The 23,584-nt window shown below is 31.7% G+C and overlaps 4 protein-coding genes across 5 annotated transcripts; all 4 read right to left on the minus strand.

The window, feature by feature from the left end:
* Positions 1-4,835: 4,835 nt before the first annotated feature.
* LOC113860013 (probable receptor-like protein kinase At1g11050) lies at positions 4,836-6,698 on the minus strand. The gene has a single exon (XM_027492646.1). It carries the CDS (start codon positions 6,696-6,698, stop codon positions 4,836-4,838), a length of 1,863 nt encoding a protein of 620 aa, XP_027348447.1.
* Positions 6,699-8,124: 1,426 nt separating this feature from the next.
* On the minus strand, positions 8,125-10,011 carry LOC113860014 (probable receptor-like protein kinase At1g11050). The gene has a single exon (XM_027492647.1). The coding sequence runs from the start codon at positions 10,009-10,011 to the stop codon at positions 8,125-8,127; it is 1,887 nt and encodes a 628-aa protein (XP_027348448.1).
* A 1,563-nt stretch (positions 10,012-11,574) lies between these two features.
* LOC113858190 (putative transferase At1g60990, chloroplastic) lies at positions 11,575-16,181 on the minus strand. Of its 2 annotated transcripts, none has more exons than XM_027490705.1 (12): positions 15,780-16,181; positions 15,614-15,715; positions 15,499-15,532; positions 14,650-14,723; positions 14,455-14,520; positions 14,277-14,341; positions 14,044-14,131; positions 13,895-13,960; positions 13,206-13,371; positions 12,504-12,587; positions 12,291-12,418; positions 11,575-11,973 (listed from the first exon to the last, which is right to left on the minus strand). In XM_027490705.1, the coding sequence occupies exons 1-12, from the start codon at positions 16,002-16,004 to the stop codon at positions 11,788-11,790; spliced, it is 1,284 nt and encodes a 427-aa protein (XP_027346506.1). In that variant the 5' UTR covers positions 16,005-16,181; the 3' UTR covers positions 11,575-11,787. The 2 variants fall into 2 exon arrangements, with proteins under 2 accessions (XP_027346506.1, XP_027346505.1); XM_027490704.1 differs by having other exon boundaries at positions 11,781-11,973; positions 15,466-15,532.
* Positions 16,182-17,372: 1,191 nt separating this feature from the next.
* On the minus strand, positions 17,373-21,757 carry LOC113859177 (kinetochore protein NUF2 homolog). The gene is made up of 10 exons (XM_027491992.1): positions 21,563-21,757; positions 21,170-21,482; positions 20,919-21,098; positions 20,326-20,415; positions 19,797-19,904; positions 19,183-19,236; positions 18,851-18,965; positions 18,392-18,549; positions 18,219-18,314; positions 17,373-17,897 (listed from the first exon to the last, which is right to left on the minus strand). Exons 1-10 carry the CDS (start codon positions 21,730-21,732, stop codon positions 17,832-17,834), a joined length of 1,350 nt encoding a protein of 449 aa, XP_027347793.1. The 5' UTR covers positions 21,733-21,757; the 3' UTR covers positions 17,373-17,831.
* Positions 21,758-23,584: the final 1,827 nt, after the last annotated feature.

The following is a 23,584-nucleotide window of genomic DNA, read 5'->3' on the forward strand; positions in this document are numbered from 1 at the left end:
TGCAAACGAGGAAACCTCCATTTTTTCCGTTCAGCGACCTTGGGTATCATTTTTTGATCTTTTTAGCTTGATTTCTGAGTGAGGATCGTCATCCCTTGCAGAATCGTGTCCAGATTTGCTTGATTTGCAATCAGTGAAGGTATTTTTGGATTGAAATTTGGAGGAGGTTGGGAGAACAGTAATATACTACACAGTCGTTGTTAAAAGACAAGATCAGTAGAAGGAGGTCGTCGGAGAGACGGCGCCGTCCAGACAACTTGCTGCTATCCCAGGAAACTCTCAGTCGCCAGAAAACGCCATCTCCATAGCCTGAAATCTACAACCCAGGTATTTCCATTTTCAATATAATTATTTTGTATATTTTTTATAAATAAAAAAACTTGTAATGTAATATTTTGATTAAAAATTTTAGAAAAAAATAAATTGATTAAAGAGAGAAATTTTAATTGTAAAATTAATATTAAAAATAGAAATTTTAGAACTAAATTTATTACATTTTTAGCTTGTAGAAAAAATCTGATAGTAATATTTAGATTAAAAATATAATAAAAATAATTTTTATAATTTTATAGAAATTAAAAAATAAACAACATTTGTAAAATTAAATACTGATAGTGATATTTATATTAAAAATTAAGCTTGCATTTAGAATTATTTTACTAAATTGAGGTGTAAATTAAAAGATAACTTAAAAATAATTTTAAAAAATATTAAATAGTTAAATAAAATTTAGAATAGAAAATTAGAAAATAATTGTATCAAATTGGTTGATTAATTATATAACAAATGATAATTAGAAAATAGTGTATAAAACTTATAACATAAATTCTATTTTTTATATTAATTATGAATAAAATATGTAAATAGATATATTTATTTATAATTAAAGAACAAATTTAGATAATTACAAAAAAAAAAGTTATAGTTAAAATTGAAAGTATTAAAATTGACAACACTAATATATATTAAAATTGTTGTACTAAATATTTGAGTTTATAAATAATTGCAACAAAAAAATATAATTAATATTGGTTAATTATGATGAAATCAAAAATTTAATGAATTGTTTAGCACTTGAATCAACCATAAAACGAGAAATTATTCTAGATATAACATAATTATTATTAAGATTCAACTTGTCATAAATCTTTTTCTTTAAATTCATATAACTTATTCCTCTTTTTATCTTTATCATTTTTTTGTTACCTTCAAATGTCATTCATCCTATATTTATAAAAAAAAACATATCAATAATTATTTGCAATTATACTTATTTATAAAAAAAAAACATATCGATACAATTTTACTTATTTATATAAATAATATAAATAAATTATTTGTAACACACAAACATATTATTATTATTTACATCATTTTATATTATAAAAAATATAATATTTTTAATACATATTCCACATATATAAAATAAAATATTCACAATAAATATAACATTATTTTTTTAATTAAACAAATTTATATTAAATATCTACTAACTTTTATATTTTTAATAATTATCTAAAATGTTAATTTTTAATTTCAATATACACAAAAATATGGGTATTAAATATTCATAAATTTTAACAATTTCTATTTATAATAATTAAAACTTTTTAATAACAAAAAATTAGAAAAAGTTTTAAATATTACTAACCTCAAAAAATTTTCCAATCTCCAAACGTTTAGGAATCCTTTCACTTTCATGGTGATTTAGATGTCCACATTTTACACATTATATAGTAAAATTTGGCTGGATAAAAGGGTGCAGCAGAAGGGAGGGACCAGTGGGTAAAAAGAGTTTTGTCTGAAGTATAGTCGAAATGACACGCTTTAATGCAAGCCAAATGACATGCTTTTTGTCTTAAATGCAGGCAAAATGAGTGTCCTTTTCATCTCATTTGTGGACGAAATAATTACATTTAAACACGTGTCTAGATCCTATGCTTTCATCTTGAATTGAGATAAATTACTAATATCTTGACACATATCGATTGTTTCGTCTCTCATGTATACGAATTGACTCACAGATGTCAACATGCAGTATATTTCATCCCTCTTTTAAACGAAATGATTAAATTTAAAATAAAAAAATTAATTTCATTCGATTAATATACGAAATACATGCTGAAGTGGCAAAAAAAAACTCTAGACAAAAAATAAATTTTAATTTTATTTTATTTTGATAATTATTTTTTAAAAAAGTATTATTTTAATCATTAAGCTTTGGTATGTTTCTCTATTTAAATATTTTTTGTATCATTTTAATTTTTGTTGTCCTAAAAACACTTGCTTCGTAAACTGCATAAATTCTATTGAACCATAAGGAGAAGTTAATGGACATTGAAAAGGAGAAATGAAAAGTACAAAGTAGGGTTGACTTTTTTTTTTCTTTCTTGTAAAAATGCTTTTGAAAATTTTTTGTTAACACGCGCAGAGAAATGATAATATTGATGCTAAAAGCAAACTAACCCTGTCACTTTCATATTTGCCTTTGTTGAAGTCCATAGGAAAGAAGTCTAGTTTTATTTTCTCATGTATATCTTTTATTTATTTATTTAAACTTATTGAAAGCAATGTGTTTCAACCGTGTGTATGACTATTATTAGTTTATTGTTACAATATTAACTTTTTATATTTTATAATAAAAAATACACATTTCAATAAATATCTATTTTGATAAATATTTCAATTATATTTAATGATTCAAAATTAAGTTATATAAAAATCAAATTTACTCAACTTTAAAATAAATAATTTAATAATTTTTAAAAAAATAAAAGTAAAAATTGATGACTAATATATAATATTAATGAGTTTAGATGACAAGTACAAGTATATTTACCGTGATCAATAATTAAAATATAAGTGTGAGAGGTCTAAGTAAAAAACCTCACAATAAGTAGATACTACAATACAACCTCAAAACTTTAAAACATTAAATACATGAGTTCATCTTTCTAGCTCATATTTTATTCTATGTGCGATTAATTTACACTTAATTCTAACATGAAATTCACTATCATTTTCCTCTGTTGAGATCTTTGAGCCTTTATAATTGGCCAGCAGAAGTGCAAATTTTTACTGCACTCACCATTGTTGAGTTTGGATAATTCAGATGGCGATATGTCAGTCAAGCACTTGCACTACATGCGTCTCTTGTTCATAACTCAACCTTGGAATCCAAATCCTCATTCAATGAATTTTCATTAGTCAAATCCTTTGATTGAATATGGGATTGCATTTGTTCTTGATCATCCCCTAAGATTCGTGTAGTGAATCTTCCACCCTCAAAATCAGGGTCTGGCCAGTGGCCACTATTAATCATCACCAAAGATAAAGTTTCAGAGAAAACACTCCATAAAGTGCCCTCAGTTTTCCTTTCATGTCTATTTGTTGGGTTAGTGGACTGGGAAGGGGCTGCATATTCTTAAACAATTCACTTTGACAAGACATCTACATCACAAATTAAAACAATCATTCTTCGGCCTTTGTTTATGATCTTACTTATTTTTTTGTAACATTGTATCAAAGAACGTGTTGACTAAGGTAACATGGTTAGATTGTTCGTTACACCTCCATCTTATGTAGTTTCAATATACAGTAATCATTACCATGTGCTGGGCTTTCAAGCCAAATTTGGACTGAAAAAACAATTCAACCTTTCTAAACAACTTAATCTTTTTGAAGTAATGATTCTTTCAAAGGTTTAAGGAGTGATCAACTAAACCTCTTACCTGATCCAAGTTAGCTTTAGACTATTTGGATTCTTGTTGAGTGTTTCATAGAAAACTCTAAGATTATCTCCAGCTGCAGCCTCTTGGAACTTCTTTAGATCAACAACATATAAAGCACTGAAAAGAGAAATTGAAACAGTAAGCAAAGAAAATATATTAGACTCCAAAAACAAATCGAATATTGCATTCCTGATGACAAATACTATACGTCCAACTAAATATGAAAAACATAAATACTTTATAACAACGAATCCAAGCAACATACTTTCTAATATATTCTTCTTTAACGCATCTTTAACTGTTATCTAAAATTTATTAAAAATTGAAAATATTATATGGGACTTCCTTTTTAAGAATGTCTTTCGAACATTACTCGCTGTGAGTCTTGGATTTGTAATGTTTGTTTAAAAGATGGTGCTTGAGTAAACTTGCAAAAAAATTGAACGTCCAGAATTTCCCATTAATTAGACACTAAAACCCAAAATTGTACCCTGCCATGGAACCCCAAATCTCTTTATGCTACCGCATAGCAGAGTAATGGACGAAAGTTAACATCCTAGTTAAAAAAACTCATTGAATTCCACCATTCCATGCAATCTGATGAAGTGGGTTTCAGAATTGTTGTTCCATTTGAAAATGCGAGAGATAGGAAGAGTTTAGAATGTTTGGGCACTTCGATGACTCGAAAGTTTTAGGAAAGAGACAACCCAAGAAAGATACAAAGAGAGAGAAATGATAAATATATATATATATATATATTTTTTTACAAATAAATTCCCTGTTCTACGTATAAAAAAACTAGAACAGGAAGAGATGCTCAAGAACACCAAATAAGTTCCCTAGTGCTGTGGGAACACACAGTGTGAATTGATCGTGAAAAAAGAAGCAGCAGCAATCATAATAATATGTTAAGGATTAGTTGGTAACTTTCTGTTGCTGTGGAACAACCTGCAAAATTTGTGTAAGGACATTCTTGTCTAAAATTACAAGAATATTCCTTATTTTGTAATGAGTTTTTGCTAACAAGAGGCGCTTCTCCATGGTGTGTGCTCCAAGTGTTCTTGTCAAATTCTTCAAGGATTGGAGTCTAAAACAGTTAACATCTCATAAGCTTTTGAACCCACATTCTGAGCTCATCCCAGAGCAATCACCATTGTAATACACATAGTGACCAAGAGTCACTGGCCTATCAGGAATTGGTGGAACCTCAATGTCCCCTTCTAACATCTTCAAAGCATTCAAAATTGTTGGCCTTGAACTAACCATTACATGAGAACAAAGAACTCCAACAAGCAAAAATCTCTCCATTATGTTTCTAACAGTATTTCCATCTATTAACATAGAAGCATCCAAAGCCTCTTCTATGTTTCCAGATTTCATTAGTGACCAAACCCAATCTGTGATCAAGAAAACAGGTGCTCCTGATGAAGACAACTCAAGAGCTTTTCTTCCACACATTATCTCCAAAACTACCACACCAAAGCTATACACATCACTCTTCTCAGTCAGCTGACCATAAAGTGCATATTCTGGAGCCAAATATCCACGAGTTCCAGCTACTCGTGTGTTTAGATTAGACCTACTTTCACTGCTTTCCTTGGCTAGCCCAAAATCTGCAACCTTTGCCCTCATATCTGCATCAAGTAGTATATTGGTGGCTTTGATGTCTCTGTGATAAATTGCGGGTTTAACTCCAAAGTGCAAATAAAGCAACGCATTTGCCACATCCAAGATTATGCTTCTTCTTTGAGGCCAACTTAGTGATTTCTTTATATTTTGACCATCCAATATGGTTGAAAAGAGATGGTCTTCAAGGCTACCATTTGGCATATAATCCTGAACAAGATACCTTCTGATTTCAAGATTATCATTAACCACACAACACCCTCTTAATGGTACCAGATTACGGTGCTTCAAGTTGCTAACAATCTCCACCTCACTGTAGGACTCATCTCCTTGAGAATCAAATTCCTCAATCCCTTTAATTGCAACCATTGTGCCATCAGGTAGAATGCCTTTGTAAACTGATCCAAACCCACCTCTGCCAATGAAGTTCTCGGCTGAAAAATTGTCAGTGGCCTTCACAAGGTCCTCAAACTTGAACCAAATTAGCCCTGTATTTGGTCTCAATCTTAGGCTAGACCCTCGTTCCTGTGGATCAGCATAGGCTAGCAAATTTTCAACATTTTTCCTCTTCAACCACAAGGTGTACCAAAAGTACAATCCTAACACAATAATAACCAGGAATGCAAGTGTAGCTGCAGTTAACCCACATACAAGATCACGATGGCCGTTTCTCGAACCCGCTTGAGAACTAATTGACAATTCAAAAATACAAGGCATGGTACCTTTGCTTTCAGGTCCAAGATCATTCACAATTCCAGCAATATAAAGTATTGTGAAATAAAAGCAATTTTCAGAATGTGAAGTATTTCCATCAATAGAATTCAGCATCTGTACAACCTTGAGTCCTTCATCCACACATGCAGCACAATTGGTAAGATCACTAAGGTCTGGTTTACATGCAGTGTTTAACAGCGGTGTAGGACCAAGCCTACTTTGCCAATCTTGCTTATATTGAATATGAGCACAGATATTGGGAGTGATGACAAATTGAAGAGGATCAAAGCAAGAGGACACAATGTTATTGGGAAGTGAAAGGGAAGTGAGTTTGGATTGGAAATCTTGAAGGCAAGATGCGGAGGTAGTGATGTTAGGAAGTTGGAAAAGAGAGTTTTTCTTGAGGTTTTCTGCAAGTGCTATGCCAAAGAGGGATAACAAAGTTTGGCAACAAAGAATTGTGTGTGTTTGGTTTAAGTTAAGGCAGCTAGAGGGGTTCCAAGGTACTGTTAGCACATAATTCATGGTCACTGGGCATGTTGAATTGTTGCTAAAGGGAGAGGGAGCTGCTGAGCCTGGATTTGATGCCACAACAAAGATCACAAGAAGCACAAAAATGGACTCCATGTTTTTTACTTTTAAAGTTGGAGATTTTCTTTCTATTTATGCATGCGTGGAATCTGCTACGAGAATATGGTTTTGACTTTGGAAACATGAAGAAAACTCTCTAGTAGAAAATAAAGGATACGGTGGTTGATGTAATAGAAGAAGATTAGAAAGGTACAAAGAGAATATGAACAAAAAGTGAATACAAAATATAAATGTAAATATGTATTAGTTGGCACCATAATTATCATATAATATGCCTGAAAGCATATTGATAGGTGCATTTTCAACCATAATCTACACTGTCATATTGGTTGGTTGGAAAAAGTGGATTGATTAAGCACAAAATACAACTATGCAATGGGCTTTCTGGAATGTCAAGGTCCTCCCTTGCGGACCCAGGGGCGCCAACCCATAGTTATACTCTTCTTCGCGCTTTTTTTTTCCTACTAAAATGTGTGTTTATTGTTATTTTAAAATAATTATTGTTACTTTTATTTAAAATATTTTTTATAAATATATTAATAGTTAGAGTATTTTATATAAAAAAATTAAATAAAAATAACAATAAAATATAATATGTTTAAGAAATAAAAAATTGAAGTTAAAGACGTATTTTTAAGGCTAAATATTTTAGAATGATATTGTTTAAAAGTTTAATAAAGTTCATTTAAATATGATTAGAATGTATAATTAAATTAATTTTAATCACATATTTTATATTAAAATATATATCATGCTACGAAGAATTAATTATTATAATTTAACGACTGAACACTTTTTTATCCTTGAAGAAACAAAATTTGTAAGGCAAACACTCCATGTCCAGTTAAATGTCATTTCATAAAATAAAATATCTTTATTAGATTTATTGAATGTGATATATACTATTAAATATATGAATTTTCATATCAACAGATTTATTTTAAAAAATTATTATTAAAATCAATTATTAAAAAACCTGACACTTGAAAATGTAAGTATAAATTTTATTATTTAGAAAAGATAAGTTTATAAAACATATTTTAAAATAACGAATTTCAAATGCATATTAATATAATACATATTAATTAATAAACATATAAAAATATACTCTCAATAGTTTTTATTTTAAATATGTTATTATGAGTTACTTAAAGTTTATATACATAAATATATTAAAAATATTCTTATTTTAGCTATTATTGTTCATAAACTGTATTTTAAAGTAAAAATTCAAACACAAATTAATATGTTAACAATTTAATTTAACCAATTTTTTACTCATTGCACTTTTATTCTATACATTCAATTATATAAATTGAATTTTAGTTATTGCAAATAATGAATTGAAAAGCTAACCAAAAAAAAAGCGGCATGGAAAATTTTGTTCAGTATTCCAAGATGATGATGATGATAGATAATCTACTTCAATAAATTCTTTTGTAACGACCCTCAATCAATTTTTTCATATATACTTTACATCTTGATTTTCAATATTCTTTTCCATTGAATCAGCATTGGAAAACATTTGGTGCCCAAAAGTCATTGGGCTATCAGGAATTGGTGGAACCTCAATGTCCCCTTCTAACATCTTCAAAGCATCCAAAATTGTTGGCCTAGAATCAACCATTACATGAGAACAAAGAATTCCAACACCCAAATATCTTCCCAATATGTTTCTAGCAGAATTTCCATCTGTTATGATAGAAGAATCCAAAGCCTTTTCTAAGTTTCCAGATTTCATTAATGACCAAACCCAATCTGTGATTAAGAAAGTTGGTATTCCTGATGAAGACAACTCAAGAGCTTTTCTTCCACACATTATCTCCAAAACAACCACACCAAAGCTATACACATCACACTTCTCAGTTAGATGACCATAAAGTGCATATTCTGGGGCTACATATCCACGAGTTCCAGCCACTCTAGTGTTTACCTGAGACCTACTTTCACTGCTTTGTTTTGCTAGCCCAAAATCTGCAACTTTTGCCCTCATATCTGCATCAAGCAGTATATTGGTGGCTTTGATATCTCTGTGATAAATTGCAGGTTTAACTCCAAAGTGCAAATAAACCAACGCATTTGCCACATCCAAGATTATGCTTCTTCTTTGAGACCAAGTTAGCGATTTTGGAAAGAGATGATCTTCAAGGCTACCATTTGGCATATAATCATGAACAAGGTACCTTTTTCTGTAATCAGGATTTTCATCCTCCTCATCAACCACACAACACCCTCGTAATGGCACTAGATTGCGGTGCTTCAAGTTGCTTATAATCTCCACCTCGCTATAGAACTCAGCATCTCCTTGAAAATCAGATTCTTCAATTTTTTTAACTGCAACCATGGTGCCATCAGATAGAATACCCTTGTAAACTATCCCAAACCCACCTTTACCAATGATGTTCTGGGGTGAAAAATTGTTGGTAGCCTTCTCAAGGTCCTCAAACTTGAACCAAATTGATGTGTTTGGTCTCAATCTTGGGCCTGAAGTTTGTTCCATTGGTTCAGCATAGGCTGGCAAATTTTCAATATTTTTTCTTTTCACCCACCTGGTGTACCAAAAATAAAATCCTAACAAAGAAAACGTGATACCTAGGAATGCAACAAAAGCTGCAATTAACCCGTATACAAGAGCATGATGGCTCTTTCTTCTTGAACCCACTTGGGAATTAATAGGCAATTCAAAAATGCAAGACATAGCACCTCTGCTTTCAGGTCCAAGCTGATTCACAATTCCAGCAACATAAATTATTGTGAAATAGAAGCAGCCTTTGGAATGTGAAGTATTACCATCAATGGAATTCAGCATCTGTACAACCTTGAGTCCTTCATCCACACATGCAGCACAATTGGTAAGATCACTAAGGTCTGGTTTACATGCAGTGTTTAACAGCGGTGTAGGACCAAGCCTACTTTGCCAATCTTGCTTATATTGAATATGAGCACAGATATTGGGAGTGATGACAAATTGAAGAGGATCAAAGCAAGAGGACACAATGTTATTGGGAAGTGAAAGGGAAGTGAGTTTGGATTGGAAATCTTGAAGGCAAGATGTAGAGGTAGTGATGTTAGGAAGTTGGAAAAGAGAGTTTTTCTTGAGATTTTCTGCAAGTGCTATGCCAAAGAGAGATAACAGTGCTTGGCAACAAAGAGTGTTGTGTGTTTGGTTTTGGGTTGGCAAGGGTTGGAAGTTAAGGCAACTAGAGGAGTTCCAAGGGACTGTTAGCACATAATTCATGTCCACTGGGCACATAGCATAGTTGGTAGGGGAAATGGTGGGAGAGGGTGCTGCTGAGTATAGATTTGGAGCCAGGACTAACATCAGAAGAAGCACAAATGTGGACTTCATATTTATGACTGCTTATGATGTGTTAGAAGTTTATACACTTTGATCTATTTATGAATGTGGGGGAACTACTGAGCATGTAGATAGAATACTAACAGAGACACTTTCAAAGATATTATAATTATGATTTTCCAGTCACTTTTACTTTCATTCATTTTTTTGTATTTCTTTTATATCACATCATTCATTGTTTTTTTTAAATCTCTTTCATATCCAAAAGTTGAATTTCAAATTATATTCTTTTCATTCATTCGTAAATATATAGACATATAAATATGAATAAAAAATTTAACAACGTAGACGGTTGGTATATTCATTTATAGTTTCAGATAAAATCTTTCTTGACGTTTAGTATGACAGTATATGATCAGTTTAGTCTTATTTAAAATTAATCTTAATATCGTACTTACACAAACTTCTCTCTTATTATGTAATATACTCAATTTTTAAAAGAATACGTAAACAATTTAAATCTTTGAAATCGATATATTATTCTCAAAAGTATAACGTGCTTATTTTTCACAATAAATATTTCAACAAGTTGTACTTGAAATTTGTTAAAATACTTTAAAAAAACGTAACTTCTTACGTGGGAGTATATTAGCTATCTCTATTTGCTTAACCCGTATAGGCTGCAGTAGAATTGATTGAGGTCATTGAAAGGAACCCATTGATTGAAAAACGAATAACGGTACTGATTGTCCATTTAAACAATAACTTCAAAACAATGACCGAGTAAAGTTGTTGTCTCGTTGCTGAGTCTGCATATAATTTCTCTAGAATATCCCTGGGTCTTGGTCTTCCATCACAGATCAGAACTTCTTCCTAGACTTTATTATTCCAACACGCCAAAGTAAATACGAATTTGACTTCATAATAAAATTGGGTCTCCCTATCAACTCAGCAACCCTTTTAAAGAGAGAAACCAGAAAATCTTAATAAAGTCAGATCTACCTGTACCAGCAACAAAATGGCGATGCCCTAAAGCAATGGAGAAAAAAAATTATGAAGGGAGGAGACAATAATCTAACCAAAATGTCACCAATTGAGCAACGACCTGAATCAAAGGAACCAAACCGAAATGACCTATAGAAGCTAGGTTAAAATAATAAGGGTAAAATTCATATTCTATGAGATTTTAAAAAAAAAAAATTGATAATCTTTCTATTTTCCCAAATAAACTTCCAATTTATATAAAAAATAATATAGTATATCTTTATTTAATAACATATGCCTTTCTTATTTTTTTACAAAATTATATAAATTAAAAAAGGTTAAAGAAATATCTAATTGATGAGAACATTACAGCTTCTTTAAAACGAGATCTGGAATTCTTAATTAATGAGAAGAAACACCTTTGGTTTATTTAGACATGACAATTGGTAAATGACTATTGAGACTCCTATGATGAATGGACTCAAGCTACTTCATTCCAAGTCCTGATAGGTGGGGAAAAAAGACTTGTTCTTTCAAGAATATATGCCCTTGCTACGACAAGGTTACTCAAGGTCAAGCATGCAGAACTCTTAACAATAAGTGGAACAAGAGGTGAACACCAAGAAATGAACATGAAGAAGCTGCCAATCTTATCCAAGATTGGTTCTATTAATCATGGTTGTGTGAAGATACACTAATTTGGACAAAAATGATAGAAGGCTACTACTACCCAACATGATAATACAATTTAAAATTTACTAGTATTATGCACACATTTTTCACTTCTATCAGACAACATTAATAATCACCACCACACTAAGCACAATAACATGCCCAAAGAATTCAAGAGGTTGAACTACTAGATGGTGGGCGCTGATGAGAAAGAAAAGGTACTTCCACCACTGTTCCAATGATGTTGTCTCCAACAATTACAGTGTCTCCTTCCAAAGCAGATTGCCTCTTGATGTAGCCTAATCCAAAGTGTTCAGTTTGTTTCCTTCCAGATGCATAACTAGTCAACTTTCCAACCTGCACCATTCACAAAAATCCATCAATTTTCGTCCACCCCATTCTAGGGGTAAATTAGGATTACAGAATGAAGCCAACATCACAAGCACTAATGCTATTGACACAGCCAAAATTATGTAAGTAGTTATCCATATCTTTGACAAGACGGTTTCTCCAAAAAAAAATGTTGAGTTTTCACCCAGTATTTGTCATCTTCAATTTCAACTGGGAATTACGATGTGCAAACATCCATCTTCTTTTTAACCAAAGAAGCGATAAGGTTTGAAAACAAAAAATAGAATAGTGAACATCCTTCATAAGAAAATTTTATGTAGTACCTTTTTCCCATCAACTGTAATAATGCTGCCAGGTTCTGCAGCTGCAGAAAGACGAAATCCCCATAACCTCTGTTTGACTCCATCATATGTTATGAGCCTCGATATAGTCTCTTGTCCTTTGTAACAACCTGAGAAGATCAGAATTAGACTAACTATCAGGCAAGTCTCAATATTTTATGCAGATATGTAATGACAAATAAGCAGTGTACACACCTTTATTTAGAGAAACTGAGTTCCACAGACAGGCCTCCAGGACATTGAATTCTTTTGTGAGCTCCATTCCAGGAGCAGGCCTTCCTGAGAAGTCAAGTTATGATCAAAAGCAGACAAAAGAATCATAGTGAATGAAACTATATACATATGGCACTAATCAAATACATAAAATAACTAATTACATATTAATTAGATGTCATTAACACCGATATGATATAGACCCTCTGATGCTAAGGTACATGCTGCTATGAAGGGGGTGGGATGTAGTGGATCAGGGGCTCCAGTGCCATAACAGAATGGGAATGACTAAGGTGACAAACTGTAAAGTATGGAAGTCAAGGGATTTGAAAGGGAATTCAGTTAATATAAAAGAAGGAAAATAGGGGGCACGAAATGAGTGGATAAAAAGGTCGGTGGGAGAAAACTGAGCCTCTTGAGTGTCCTGGGTTCTTAGGTTATCTCTGCATTTTTCATCGTAAATTCCATCTTCCAGCTACTGATATCAAACTGTTATTGGTTTCTGCAATTAAATAATATAGCATACATACCTTATTTCCTTTTAGTCCAATCCAGTTTCTATCAAATACATAAAAACACTAAATAATTGGTATACACAAATGGTATATATCCTTACAAAAATAAAAGGAAACAAGCACAAGATATAGATAGAGAAATATGCATGTAATCTAAGCAATTTAGCACCTCGAATAACCCGTAATTTATTCCACGAATTAGAACCCATTGGGATAGCCCCTTGTGCAAGCATAGCTTTCCAGACAGATGGAGCAGCCATTGGAGACATCAATAATGAAAACCCATCTTCAGAAATGAGATTTCCCACCCCTATAGTTACAGGCTGCTTTTCAACCTACAAATTAAAAACATATTTGAGAAATTTCCTTACAAGAAAATTACAGATTAGGTAGGTTTATAAGCTTTTCAACAAAGGGAAAAACAATTAAAAAAAGGGCATACTAACATTTGATATTGCTATTGAAGCTTGAAACTTTACTAATTAAGGTAAATTTAATTCAATATAAATTTGGAAGTTATGTAAAAGATGCAACAATGGAACTAGGTGCCAAAACAAAAGTCATAATTTGTTATTCAAAGTTACTGAAAAGGTAAACAACCAAGATATGCATTTCTCTCAGTAAGAAAGTTATCTAGAAGGATCAAATACATGAAGCTAAAAAACCAGCGCATATGACATCAATGAGCATGTAAGGTGTTTTTGACAAAATTAGACAGGTAAAGGCAGATATAACTATGCATTCATCATCAAATATACATGACCCAGTTATATCTTGTAGTGAGATACTGGTAATATAATTGACAACTACTAATTAGTCATGTACTTCACAAAAAATAATCAGTTCGGTAAAGCTTACGTTAAAATGTTGATGTGTGCCATATGGTTTTCCAACAAGACCACCAAGGTTCAGGTTCTCCATCAGCTGTTCATTTCATTATAATGAAAATTACCAGTTGTGTCTTTCTCAACATTAAATAGGTATAGTAGGTATAGTATGACTCTTACTTGGCCACTTTTGGGTCCCACCAAAACAAAAAAGCTGGTTTGCTTAGTGATGTCTCGAATCTCTACCTTATCAGCAAAGAATATGTACCTGAAAATTATTACACGCAAAATATTTAGTTTATGCATTTGATAATATTCATCAGGAAAGGCAACTATTTTTTTTCTCTCTTTATCATTTTATTAGTTTAACCTTTGTGGGTAAATTCTTACATTACAACAAACAAGCTACCTACTTGTTCAGCATTTCAGTAATGGTTCTACAAGTTTCTGGTGAGACCACTAATGTTATTGCACTTTTCTGTCAAAGAAACAAGAGAAAGTGGTCAGCTAAAACAAAATTAAGTTATTATTAAATTGTAAAAAAGACAACAGCAAACGAATTTTGTGAGAAGGATGAAGAAATAAAATTACCATGACCCATGCATGAGCAATATCTATTGTTCGAGCTGTTGGTGTTACAAAAACAGTGTCACATCCCTAGGGATTTCAGTTAGAGATCCTATTACTTAATCCTGTATTATAATATGAAATATAAAAATAAATTGACAAGAACCTGCAAAAAATACTAATGCAGTAAAACAATAATAATGTTCTTCCAACACATACCTGTCCTTCACGAAGACATTCAAAGTTTGCAGTACTCTGGTTGTGAAGGAACTGAATGCGATCTTCTCCACTAACTTCATTATAGATGAACCAATTTTTTTTTTAATTAAAAATTAAGAAAACATCAAACCATGGCAAAGACCAACTCTCTAAGTAGCTTAAGCAGTAAGGTTAAGGATTATGATTGGATATATATCTCTAACGTGCCCATTCACATGAGAGCTCATTGGGCTTAAAGCGTGGACAATGTACAAACCCACCCTATCTTGTGCTAAAATTCAACGTCTCTTGGAGACTGTGGTACCATGTTAAGGACCAATTCTTCCAATAGCTTAAGCTACTAAATTTAAATGGAGGCCCAATGATTGATTTAATATCTCTAACAAACCATAATAATAACCCAGTGCTCACTTGATTAACAGGTAACTAAATAATTACCATACTGATCATAAGAGAAAAATAAAAGGATCAAAACTACAGCCGCTGCTAATCGCTAGCAAGTGATAAAAATTTGGCAAAATGAACTTGTGTTTTATTTGAATAAGAATCGGCTGTTGTAACAGTGTAACACACAAAGTAAAGCACACAACGTGTATGAAATGTTTAATGAGCATTGGAATTATTTAACCACCTTCTACTATAGCACAAGCACACACCAAGGCAGTAACTAGTGAATTTTAAAATCACAAAATACACAAACATATATGGTACATCTGCTCAGTAAAAAAAACGAACCAAATGAGTAGCTCATGCTTTCCCATCTTAAAATTTACTATGAGCTAATCCATATCAATTTCGAAAAGCTATCATTCTTACATGGGGAGACAATAGCATAGAAAAAGCAAATACCTCTTATCCGACCAAAGTGTGAAAGGTCCACAACCTACGCCAAAGGATGTGACAGAGAATTAAATTGAGTAAACTAAATAAAGCAAAATAGTAATGTAAAAACAGGCAAACATACGGCAACCCCATTGTGAACAGCATCAAGTGCTTCATCATCATTATGAAATGTCAGAATGATTCCTTCCCGAGAAACGTCAGCGCCTGCAGTTCTAACAGTATCCTGCAACGAGTGAAAACATGTGCTTATCTTGTGTTTTCTGGAGCAATATCATATTGAATATTACCAGCAAATCATGGTCGATGGGAGGAGGAGAGAGGTCAAACTCCAAAGGTGAGGGCTCAGCATAAATGGACCAGAAAGACATTGTTTCCTTCTTTGTCAGTTGGTGGGACCAAAACGCAACGTTTCGGGGTTCGCCCAATACACAGGCACGCCGTGTTAATGCTTGGTTTCCAGGGCTCAGGCTGAAGCTCATCCTCATGCTAGTTGCTAGTGACATAGTTGTCATTTCGGATTGGATAATTCGCAGCAATCTCTCTCTCTCACACACGCTCTTCTCTGTTTCGAATTTGAGGGGAATGCTTTGAAAGTCGAATGAATCAAAATTCCAGAGACAAACGACAATTCATTGATAATCCCAATCGGTAAAATTTAGGATTTTCATCCGTTCATTTTGATTTTCCCCTCTAACATTTTTCTATTTAATATAACTTTTTTTTTTTAACTTCTGGTTTTAATTGCATTAGTACTTTTGTTATAATGCTATTCAATTTCACCTAAAAAATTCATTGAAAGTTAAATTTCTTTTATGTAAGAACATCCCGGGTTATTTTAATTCATTTAATTTTATACCTACATGTTACAAAATATTACAATTTTATGATAAAAAAAAATTAAAGATACGAATTTACCTTCTTCTTTTTTTAAGGAAAACTAAATCATAAAAAATATTATTTAATTCTTATTTTAACTAATCGATTTTTTGAGACATTAATTGTAATTCAACGTGTAGAGAAATTTCTCAACTCTAACAATTATTAAAAAAAAAACAATGAAGAGTGTTCAAACTTAAGATTTGCAGAAGAAAAGTGATTAGTGATACCTACATTTTGATATCTTATTTTTGCAGAAGAAAATCGTTCCCTCGATTTCAATAATTATAACAATAAAAACATTGACAGATACAAATATATATATATATATATATATATATATATTAAAAGATTAAATTAAAGTTTTTAAAAAAATAGAAGAAACATCTGTTATTAAAAGATTGCTGGTATTCTTTAATTTCCAAGATATGAAAATATAAACATTGTAACGAGATTATGACAAAAAAGATCTCGTTTCTCAAATGATTTATTTTAGTCTTGATTTTGCTATTTACTTTTAGCCCTTCAGCGTGAAACATTTATAAAGACAAAAATAGTATGATATTCAATAGCCATCAAAACAAAATAAATAATATACTATTACCTTTTATTTTTATGAACTTTGCAATTTTTTTAAATCTACTTGAATTTCATTTAATTTAGATAGAATTATGTGAATCAATTAACTGACTAAAACCGTTCAATTTATTTTCAAAACTAACTAACATTCTTCTAGAGAAAGAAAACTCCTTTTATTTTAGTTTTCTGTGAGCCTAAGTTAGTGAAATTAACTTACCATGATGCATTAGTCTAATATAAAGAATGTTATTGTCATGAAAGAAGAAAAAGTAAAATAAAAAAAACAAATTAATATAATTCAGTCAATGTGACCTCCAGCACAAAAAGATTAAGATATTTTTATTATTATAATTTGTTTATACTACTTTCTACTACACTAAAGAAATGCAATTTTCCATCTTTTAAAGTTTGTATACATATTTACTCATAACTTGGTATAATAATTTATAATTCCTTATTACAACCTATTAAAATAATAACTGCTGAATTCAAGTGACGAGCAAGATTGAGTCATTTACAAATTCAAGAAATTTCAACAGTTATATTCATACATTTAATGATAAATAAAATAAAGTGAAATGAAATAAAATATAGTATAATCAAATAGAATGGATAACTAGTTTATGCATTACGAGCACATTTTCATTCGTCTAGTGGCATGATCCAAAAGCAAACCATCGCAGGACACATCCAACTATCGGGCTAGGCATGGAAGAAGCGTGAGGGAGACACTTTACGCGCTATACAGAATCCAGCTCTGCAGCAAGATGGTGATGTCACTAAGACGTTGATGCACCATAATTCTTCCAGAATGTTGATGCTAACATACTCAACTTTACAAGTCTAGTACATAAACGGGATCCAAAATGTCAAATTAATCTCCTTTAGTAGCCCTGACTCTTTGGCCCAGATTCAATGACACGTGCAATAGAGTTTGCATACTTGTGAAACTGCAAGAATGCCGGCACAATAATTCAATTATTTCTCATTCACTATCACAATAAGCAAAGCACGGATCGTCATACAAAATTTGCAATCAACACGGCAGTGTTAAGAGAAAGGATTCAAGCTAGTCCAGCAAAAAATTAAACAGAAAAAAATAGAATCTACTGAAAGTTGTTGCCGATATAGGCCAACTTCGGAAACTTTAGTTTTAATTTTAATTTTTCTTTCATGGGGGAAGTATGAGTGCAATTTGAAGCTTTTTAAAAATTAAAATAAGCAGGGTGATTAGACCACAGATCACCAAAATATGATAAACGGCCATGTACCTCTTCAACTATCTCTTCACATTTCCTACCTAACCGTTCCACTTTCACTGCTCCAGATTCTTTTACTGATGTAATTTTACTATTTATGGCATCCACCTATAAAATACAGACAAAAAATAAAAATTTATTCTTTCAACAAATTTTCTTGATTCATGAAACTTGAGAAGTAGTACCTCAGATAGCATAGCCTCAACGTTTCTCTGTCTTGTTTCTGTAGCACATCTCTTAGATTCCACTTCTGATTTTTTATTAATTAAGTATTGAGTTGCTTCTTCCCGCGTATGATTGCATTCTTTCTCCAACTGCTCCCTAAATTCTTCCAACTGCTTAACTGAGGAAGGGAAAACAAGTACAGAAGGTTGAAGGTAAAGCACAACATATCTGTATACTTTAAAGGCAGTGCTATATAACTGAGTTTTTGACAAAAATCATTAAAAAATAATGTGGCATATAATGCATTTCAGCCAGAAAATGCTACCGAAAAAAAATAAAAGGAAAAGTAAATTATTGGACAAAAATATACCTGGTCATTAACAGTTTTTGTAGAATATGTATTGTAAGAATTATCATTAGTCATGCTTAAAATTACTATCTGGGAATAGAGACACAGCCTTGCTTGCACAAGAACTTACCTTTACTTTGTCTTTCAACCAATTTGGCTTCAAGTGACTTCTCCAATACTTCTTCATCACTAAGTTTAGCTTTTAATGCTTTAAGGTCCTTTTCAATAGATTTAGCAGAATTTACCTATAGGAGGCATAATTGGCATCAAACAAGAGGCTTTGCATGGTAATAATCTTTGAATGATTGAGAAGAAAAAGTCCATAATAGATCTTATATCTCAAACACGTCCAATTATGAGCCCGATGCAAATAAAAACTACCAATAAGAAAATGCTTCCGTGTCCACGTCCAGTTATGATAAATACCAGAGCAGATGCCAACTGACCAGAGTATTTTTATACCTGCTCTTGGATACCCTGCATCAAATTGTAGTGCTTTGACATTTTCTTGTAAACCTGGGAAAAAAAAAGTAAAGTAATCTCAATTCAAAAACAGAACATTATGAAATTGGTCATGCTTTACTGCTGCATTATTGTAGTTTTTTTTTAAAATGATCAGAAGATCAGTGCATAAATTACCCATGTTGATGATTGAACATTGTAGTTTACTGTTTTTTTTATTGTAGTTTGCTTTAAATGAACAATCTCAACGGCAAATTCCTTAATGCAGTTTAGGCACTCCAGTTAGTCAATCTATGTTGATGTTTGTTATTTAAGTCACATTGCAACGGACAATTCAGCTTACATAAGCCAAACCCAGCTCCAGCAGTAGTACCAGTTAATTGGTACTGAGTTGATAGAGGTGCAATACAACTCAATAGGTTAACAATTCACACAAGTTGAATTGCGTTGCAAGTTACTACTGCATCCTAGAGTAATTATTTCTTAATTCATGTAGAAATTCATTATCATGATAGTCAAATATAAGTGTAATAACATTGGTAGATTACTATATTACATTACCATGACCTAAAATGAAGATGAAGGGGAAAAAAAGACAGTTTGTGACAAAATACCTTGGAATAAACTTCAACAAGGGAAGTCTTTTCATGGAAAGTTTGCATTGCTAATCTTTCAGCATTCCTTGCCTCCTCTCGAGCTAATTTCTTTTCCTCTAAAGCCCTCTTCGTGCCAAATTAGAGGATCAAATTTATTAGAATGAGCAGAGAAAAAATCCTAGAACTTTCTGCACAGCAAAAATATCTAAACCAAGCATGCAGTTTTAGTTCAATTTGGCAAGAATAAAGCATTTCCCATATAAATTCGCACAAGCATTTCCTTCCCACTATGAATTAAAGGAGAAGACCTGCCAATCATTTCCAAAACTAGTATCCAATCATAATGCGGAACCAACAAAAAAGCAAGGTTGTCAAACACAAGCAGATAGGATAGAGAAATGCAAAGTACACCATGTTTTTGGAGTTAAGGACAAAAAACCAATTAACTTTGGTTATTATGCCTACAATACAATGGCATAATAAAAAACATGAATGAATTTGATTTGCAAGCAATTCTAATGACTGGGAAGAATAAATAAAAAAATACCTGTACTTTATCGGGAGATTGAGCAATTTTTGAACGTAGACTTGCATTCTCTTGAACAGTTTGTACCAGTGCAAATTGAGCATTTGAAATCTAGGATAAGAAAAGGAAAAAAAGATGAGAAAGAAAAAATAAATCTATGCACAAAGTAGTCAAACTTTCAAGGGGAACAGGTTTGATGTAAGTAGACCAACAATGGAATCTCAATCATTAAGCTGAGAGAAGAGAAAGCAACAGGCAGACCACAATGTAATATGCAAAAGGTAAAGACCTACAGCCAGAACTCACTAAAATCAAAGCCATGTCAGTGTCTACACAAATAAAGAAACACAAATATCCAACACAATATAATTGATTTGCTTAAGCTTTAATTGCTGATTGTTACAAGCAGAAAAAGAACACCGAGTCTGCCAAACACTACAACCTGCAATTTACTTACAAGCTACACTATCCAAAGTTCCAACTTGTAAGTCTATGCGAATAGTTTACAAAACCTTTTACTCTCCACCGTGTTTCTTTCATAAACTATCCAAAATCCCCAATATCAAGACAAAAAATTCAACAACTCAATACACTTATAACAGACAATTGCTGACCTTCACATCCATTTCCCCGGTCTTCTCCTTCAACTTCCTCGAGGTAGCCCTCACCGACATCTGACTGTTGTTCAGCGCCGCAATCGTTTGATGCAGCTCTTTAACCTTCGCTTCCACCTCCTGAACAAGAAGCATCTCCCTTTCCTTGGCTTCATTGCATTCAGAAATCTCCGCTTTCAACTGCAACAAAAACACTCAGTGAAATTTTCAGTAAAAAAATCCAAAACGATTTCGAGAATTCCAATAGAAACCTGCAGAATCTTATTCTCCTCCAACTCCGCTCGCTGCTCCTCTAGAGCGTTGACTTCTTCCACAAATTCGGAGACAGAATTCATCCTGGCCTCCCTATCGAGACAGAAATTGAGAAGAGCACCAAGGAAAAGCTCGGTTCTGTTAGAATCAGGCATGAGAAGATCATGGAAGGTGAATTTCCGAGGGCACTCGAGCGAGGTGAGAACCTCCTTGATCTTGTTGTAGAGTTTGATGGCACGAACAGAATCGAGGTGGAAATCGGGGTTTTCGAGCTGCTCTAGGGCATCGAACTCAAGCTGCTCGCCGTCTTCCCTGCGGAAAGTGAACAAAAGAGATTGGTGAGTGAGGAATGTAGGGTTGAGGAGAAGAGGGAGAGAGAGAGAGAGAGAGACTCGAGGAGGAAATCGAGGTGAATGAGGACGCGAGTGTAGATGTCGAAAATCAAGTCAGGGTTAGGGTGGATGAGGTCTTGCTCGGTGACGTTAGCAATCTGAAACTGCGCAAGGATTGCTGCTATTTCTGGCCGCCGTAGCCTTGGGTACTCGTAATTCGACGCCGCCATCTTCTTCCCCAGAGACACCGCCGGAAGAGACCACACCCCAAACCCAAAATTTAACTTAACTAAATACACTATTTTCCCGCCCACCACCTTCCCCCGGATAACCCCTATCTTTCGCTCATGTGAAGTTTCAACTCTATATTTTCATTTTTCATTATATTTAATTTGTATGTTATTTATTAATTATAATTATTTTTAAATTAAACATTCAAAAATAAATTTTAGTTAATCAATTAATATTTGATTATATTATTAATATATTAACAAAACTAATACGTAATTTTAATTAATTAATTAATTAATTAAATTTATAAAAGTTAACGCTTTTATTACTCTTATTTTTATTTTATTATTTTTTATGATAATTAGAATAACGTATAAATAAAAAAATTATAATTATTATATGGTCATCAAATAATGATAATTATAATTATTTTAATATAATTAAATAAATTTTAATTAGGTAATATGTGTATAATTATAAAAAAAATTAAAATATCATACTTTCAACTAAATATTTTTATTGATAGGCGATAGCATTGTTTAATATTCAAATAACATTAATAATTAATAATAAGTAGTTATGATTATAACATCAGAAAGAATAATAATGAGAGGTTAAAAATGTTTTTTTATTATAATTGATGGATATATTTGTTTGTTTAAATTTTTTAAAAATTTAATATAAACAATAACTAATTATGAATTTATGAAATGTTTTACCAAATTTGTTAGTAGAAAAACAGTGAAAGAATGCTAAAATCAACTCCGAGTTACGGATGAATAAGGTGAGTAACTTTGAAACTAAATTTTCATTTCAATAAACGATTGTGTAGAGTCTCAAAATATTGCTAATATGCCATTTCGCTTTCTTTTGAAAAAAAATTTTAATTGATAATGTACAATGGAATTTTGAATTTCTTTTCATTCTTATATAAAATTGTAATGGGAAGTGATGTTTCTGCTGTTGACGAGATTAACACTAACATACATTGTCGCAGGTTTCAAATATTGACCTGTAAGTTGATAATCCCAATAGGTGCATACAATATTCTTCTCTTATATTCATCTTAAAAAAAATAATTTGGAGATTTAAATAAATGAACATATAATCATTCAAATTTTTCTTCAATAAACATCATATTATATAAGTTTATTTAAATTTATAGGTTTAGATGCCTATTAAGTATAATTAAGTGATAGTTTACATAGATGGTCACCTACTAACTGATTATCACCAAGTGTATCATTCCATTTTTTTGGTATTAATTATTATTTTCTTACTTAATGAATTTAATAATTTTACACCATTCCATGTTTTACTTTTCTCATTACTTATTTTCACTTATGGTTCTGCGTTTTGTTGCAATTTTAGTATTAATAACATGTGCATGATAACCTTTTCATTTATTCAAATTTCCCTTTAAAAATTATAACTTAGTACCCAAAAATTTAAATCATCCACTTTAGTTCTTGAATTGTGGGTGATTTTCTAATTGATATTGACTTAAATCGCACAATAATCAAGTTTTATGGTGTTACTTTACAATTTTTTAAGATAACCTTTAAAATAAATTAACCGGGATTATTCTCCATGTATATTGAAAACTTCGATGACTACCTTTTAAAAGTTTAAAGACCGACTCAGTTACTCAAATATTAAGATACTAATTTCCAGTTTTCTTTTATTTTAATAATACATAAAGAATTTTACTATTTACAACTTTTTTTGTATTTTTTATAAAAAAATTCAATGTTAAAAAATGAATTTTTTTATGTTATCAACTATGATATAATGATAAAAAAGGGTTAAAATTTAAATTAAACTAATAGTAAAAATAAGTCAAAATTTGTT

Source organism: Abrus precatorius, unplaced genomic scaffold (assembly GCF_003935025.1).
Source record: "Abrus precatorius isolate BTA unplaced genomic scaffold, Abrus_2018 Scaffold2, whole genome shotgun sequence".
Lineage (NCBI taxonomy): Eukaryota > Viridiplantae > Streptophyta > Magnoliopsida > Fabales > Fabaceae > Abrus > Abrus precatorius.

Bases quoted from the DNA above. Each gene is read 5' to 3' on its own strand.
- LOC113860013 (XM_027492646.1), bottom strand. From the start codon at position 6,698: ATGGAGTCCATTTTTGTGCTTCTTGTGATCTTTGTTGTGGCATCAAAT.
- LOC113860014 (XM_027492647.1), bottom strand. From the start codon at position 10,011: ATGAAGTCCACATTTGTGCTTCTTCTGATGTTAGTCCTGGCTCCAAAT.
- LOC113859177 (XM_027491992.1), bottom strand. From the start codon at position 21,732: ATGGCGGCGTCGAATTACGAGTACCCAAGGCTACGGCGGCCAGAAATA. The intron at 20,416-20,918 runs GTCAGCAATTGT...TTCTTATCCTAG, and splicing joins CCGGGGAAATGGATGTGAAG to ATTTCAAATGCTCAATTTGC. The intron at 18,550-18,850 runs GTAAGTTCTTGT...TCCCTTCCTCAG, and splicing joins GGTTGAAAGACAAAGTAAAG to TTAAGCAGTTGGAAGAATTT.
- LOC113858190 (XM_027490704.1), bottom strand. From the start codon at position 16,004: ATGACAACTATGTCACTAGCAACTAGCATGAGGATGAGCTTCAGCCTG. The intron at 14,342-14,454 runs GTAATTTTATTT...TTTCTTTGACAG, and splicing joins TTGCTCATGCATGGGTCATG to AAAAGTGCAATAACATTAGT. The intron at 11,974-12,290 runs GTACTACATAAA...TGAATGGTGCAG, and splicing joins TTACAGTTGATGGGAAAAAG to GTTGGAAAGTTGACTAGTTA.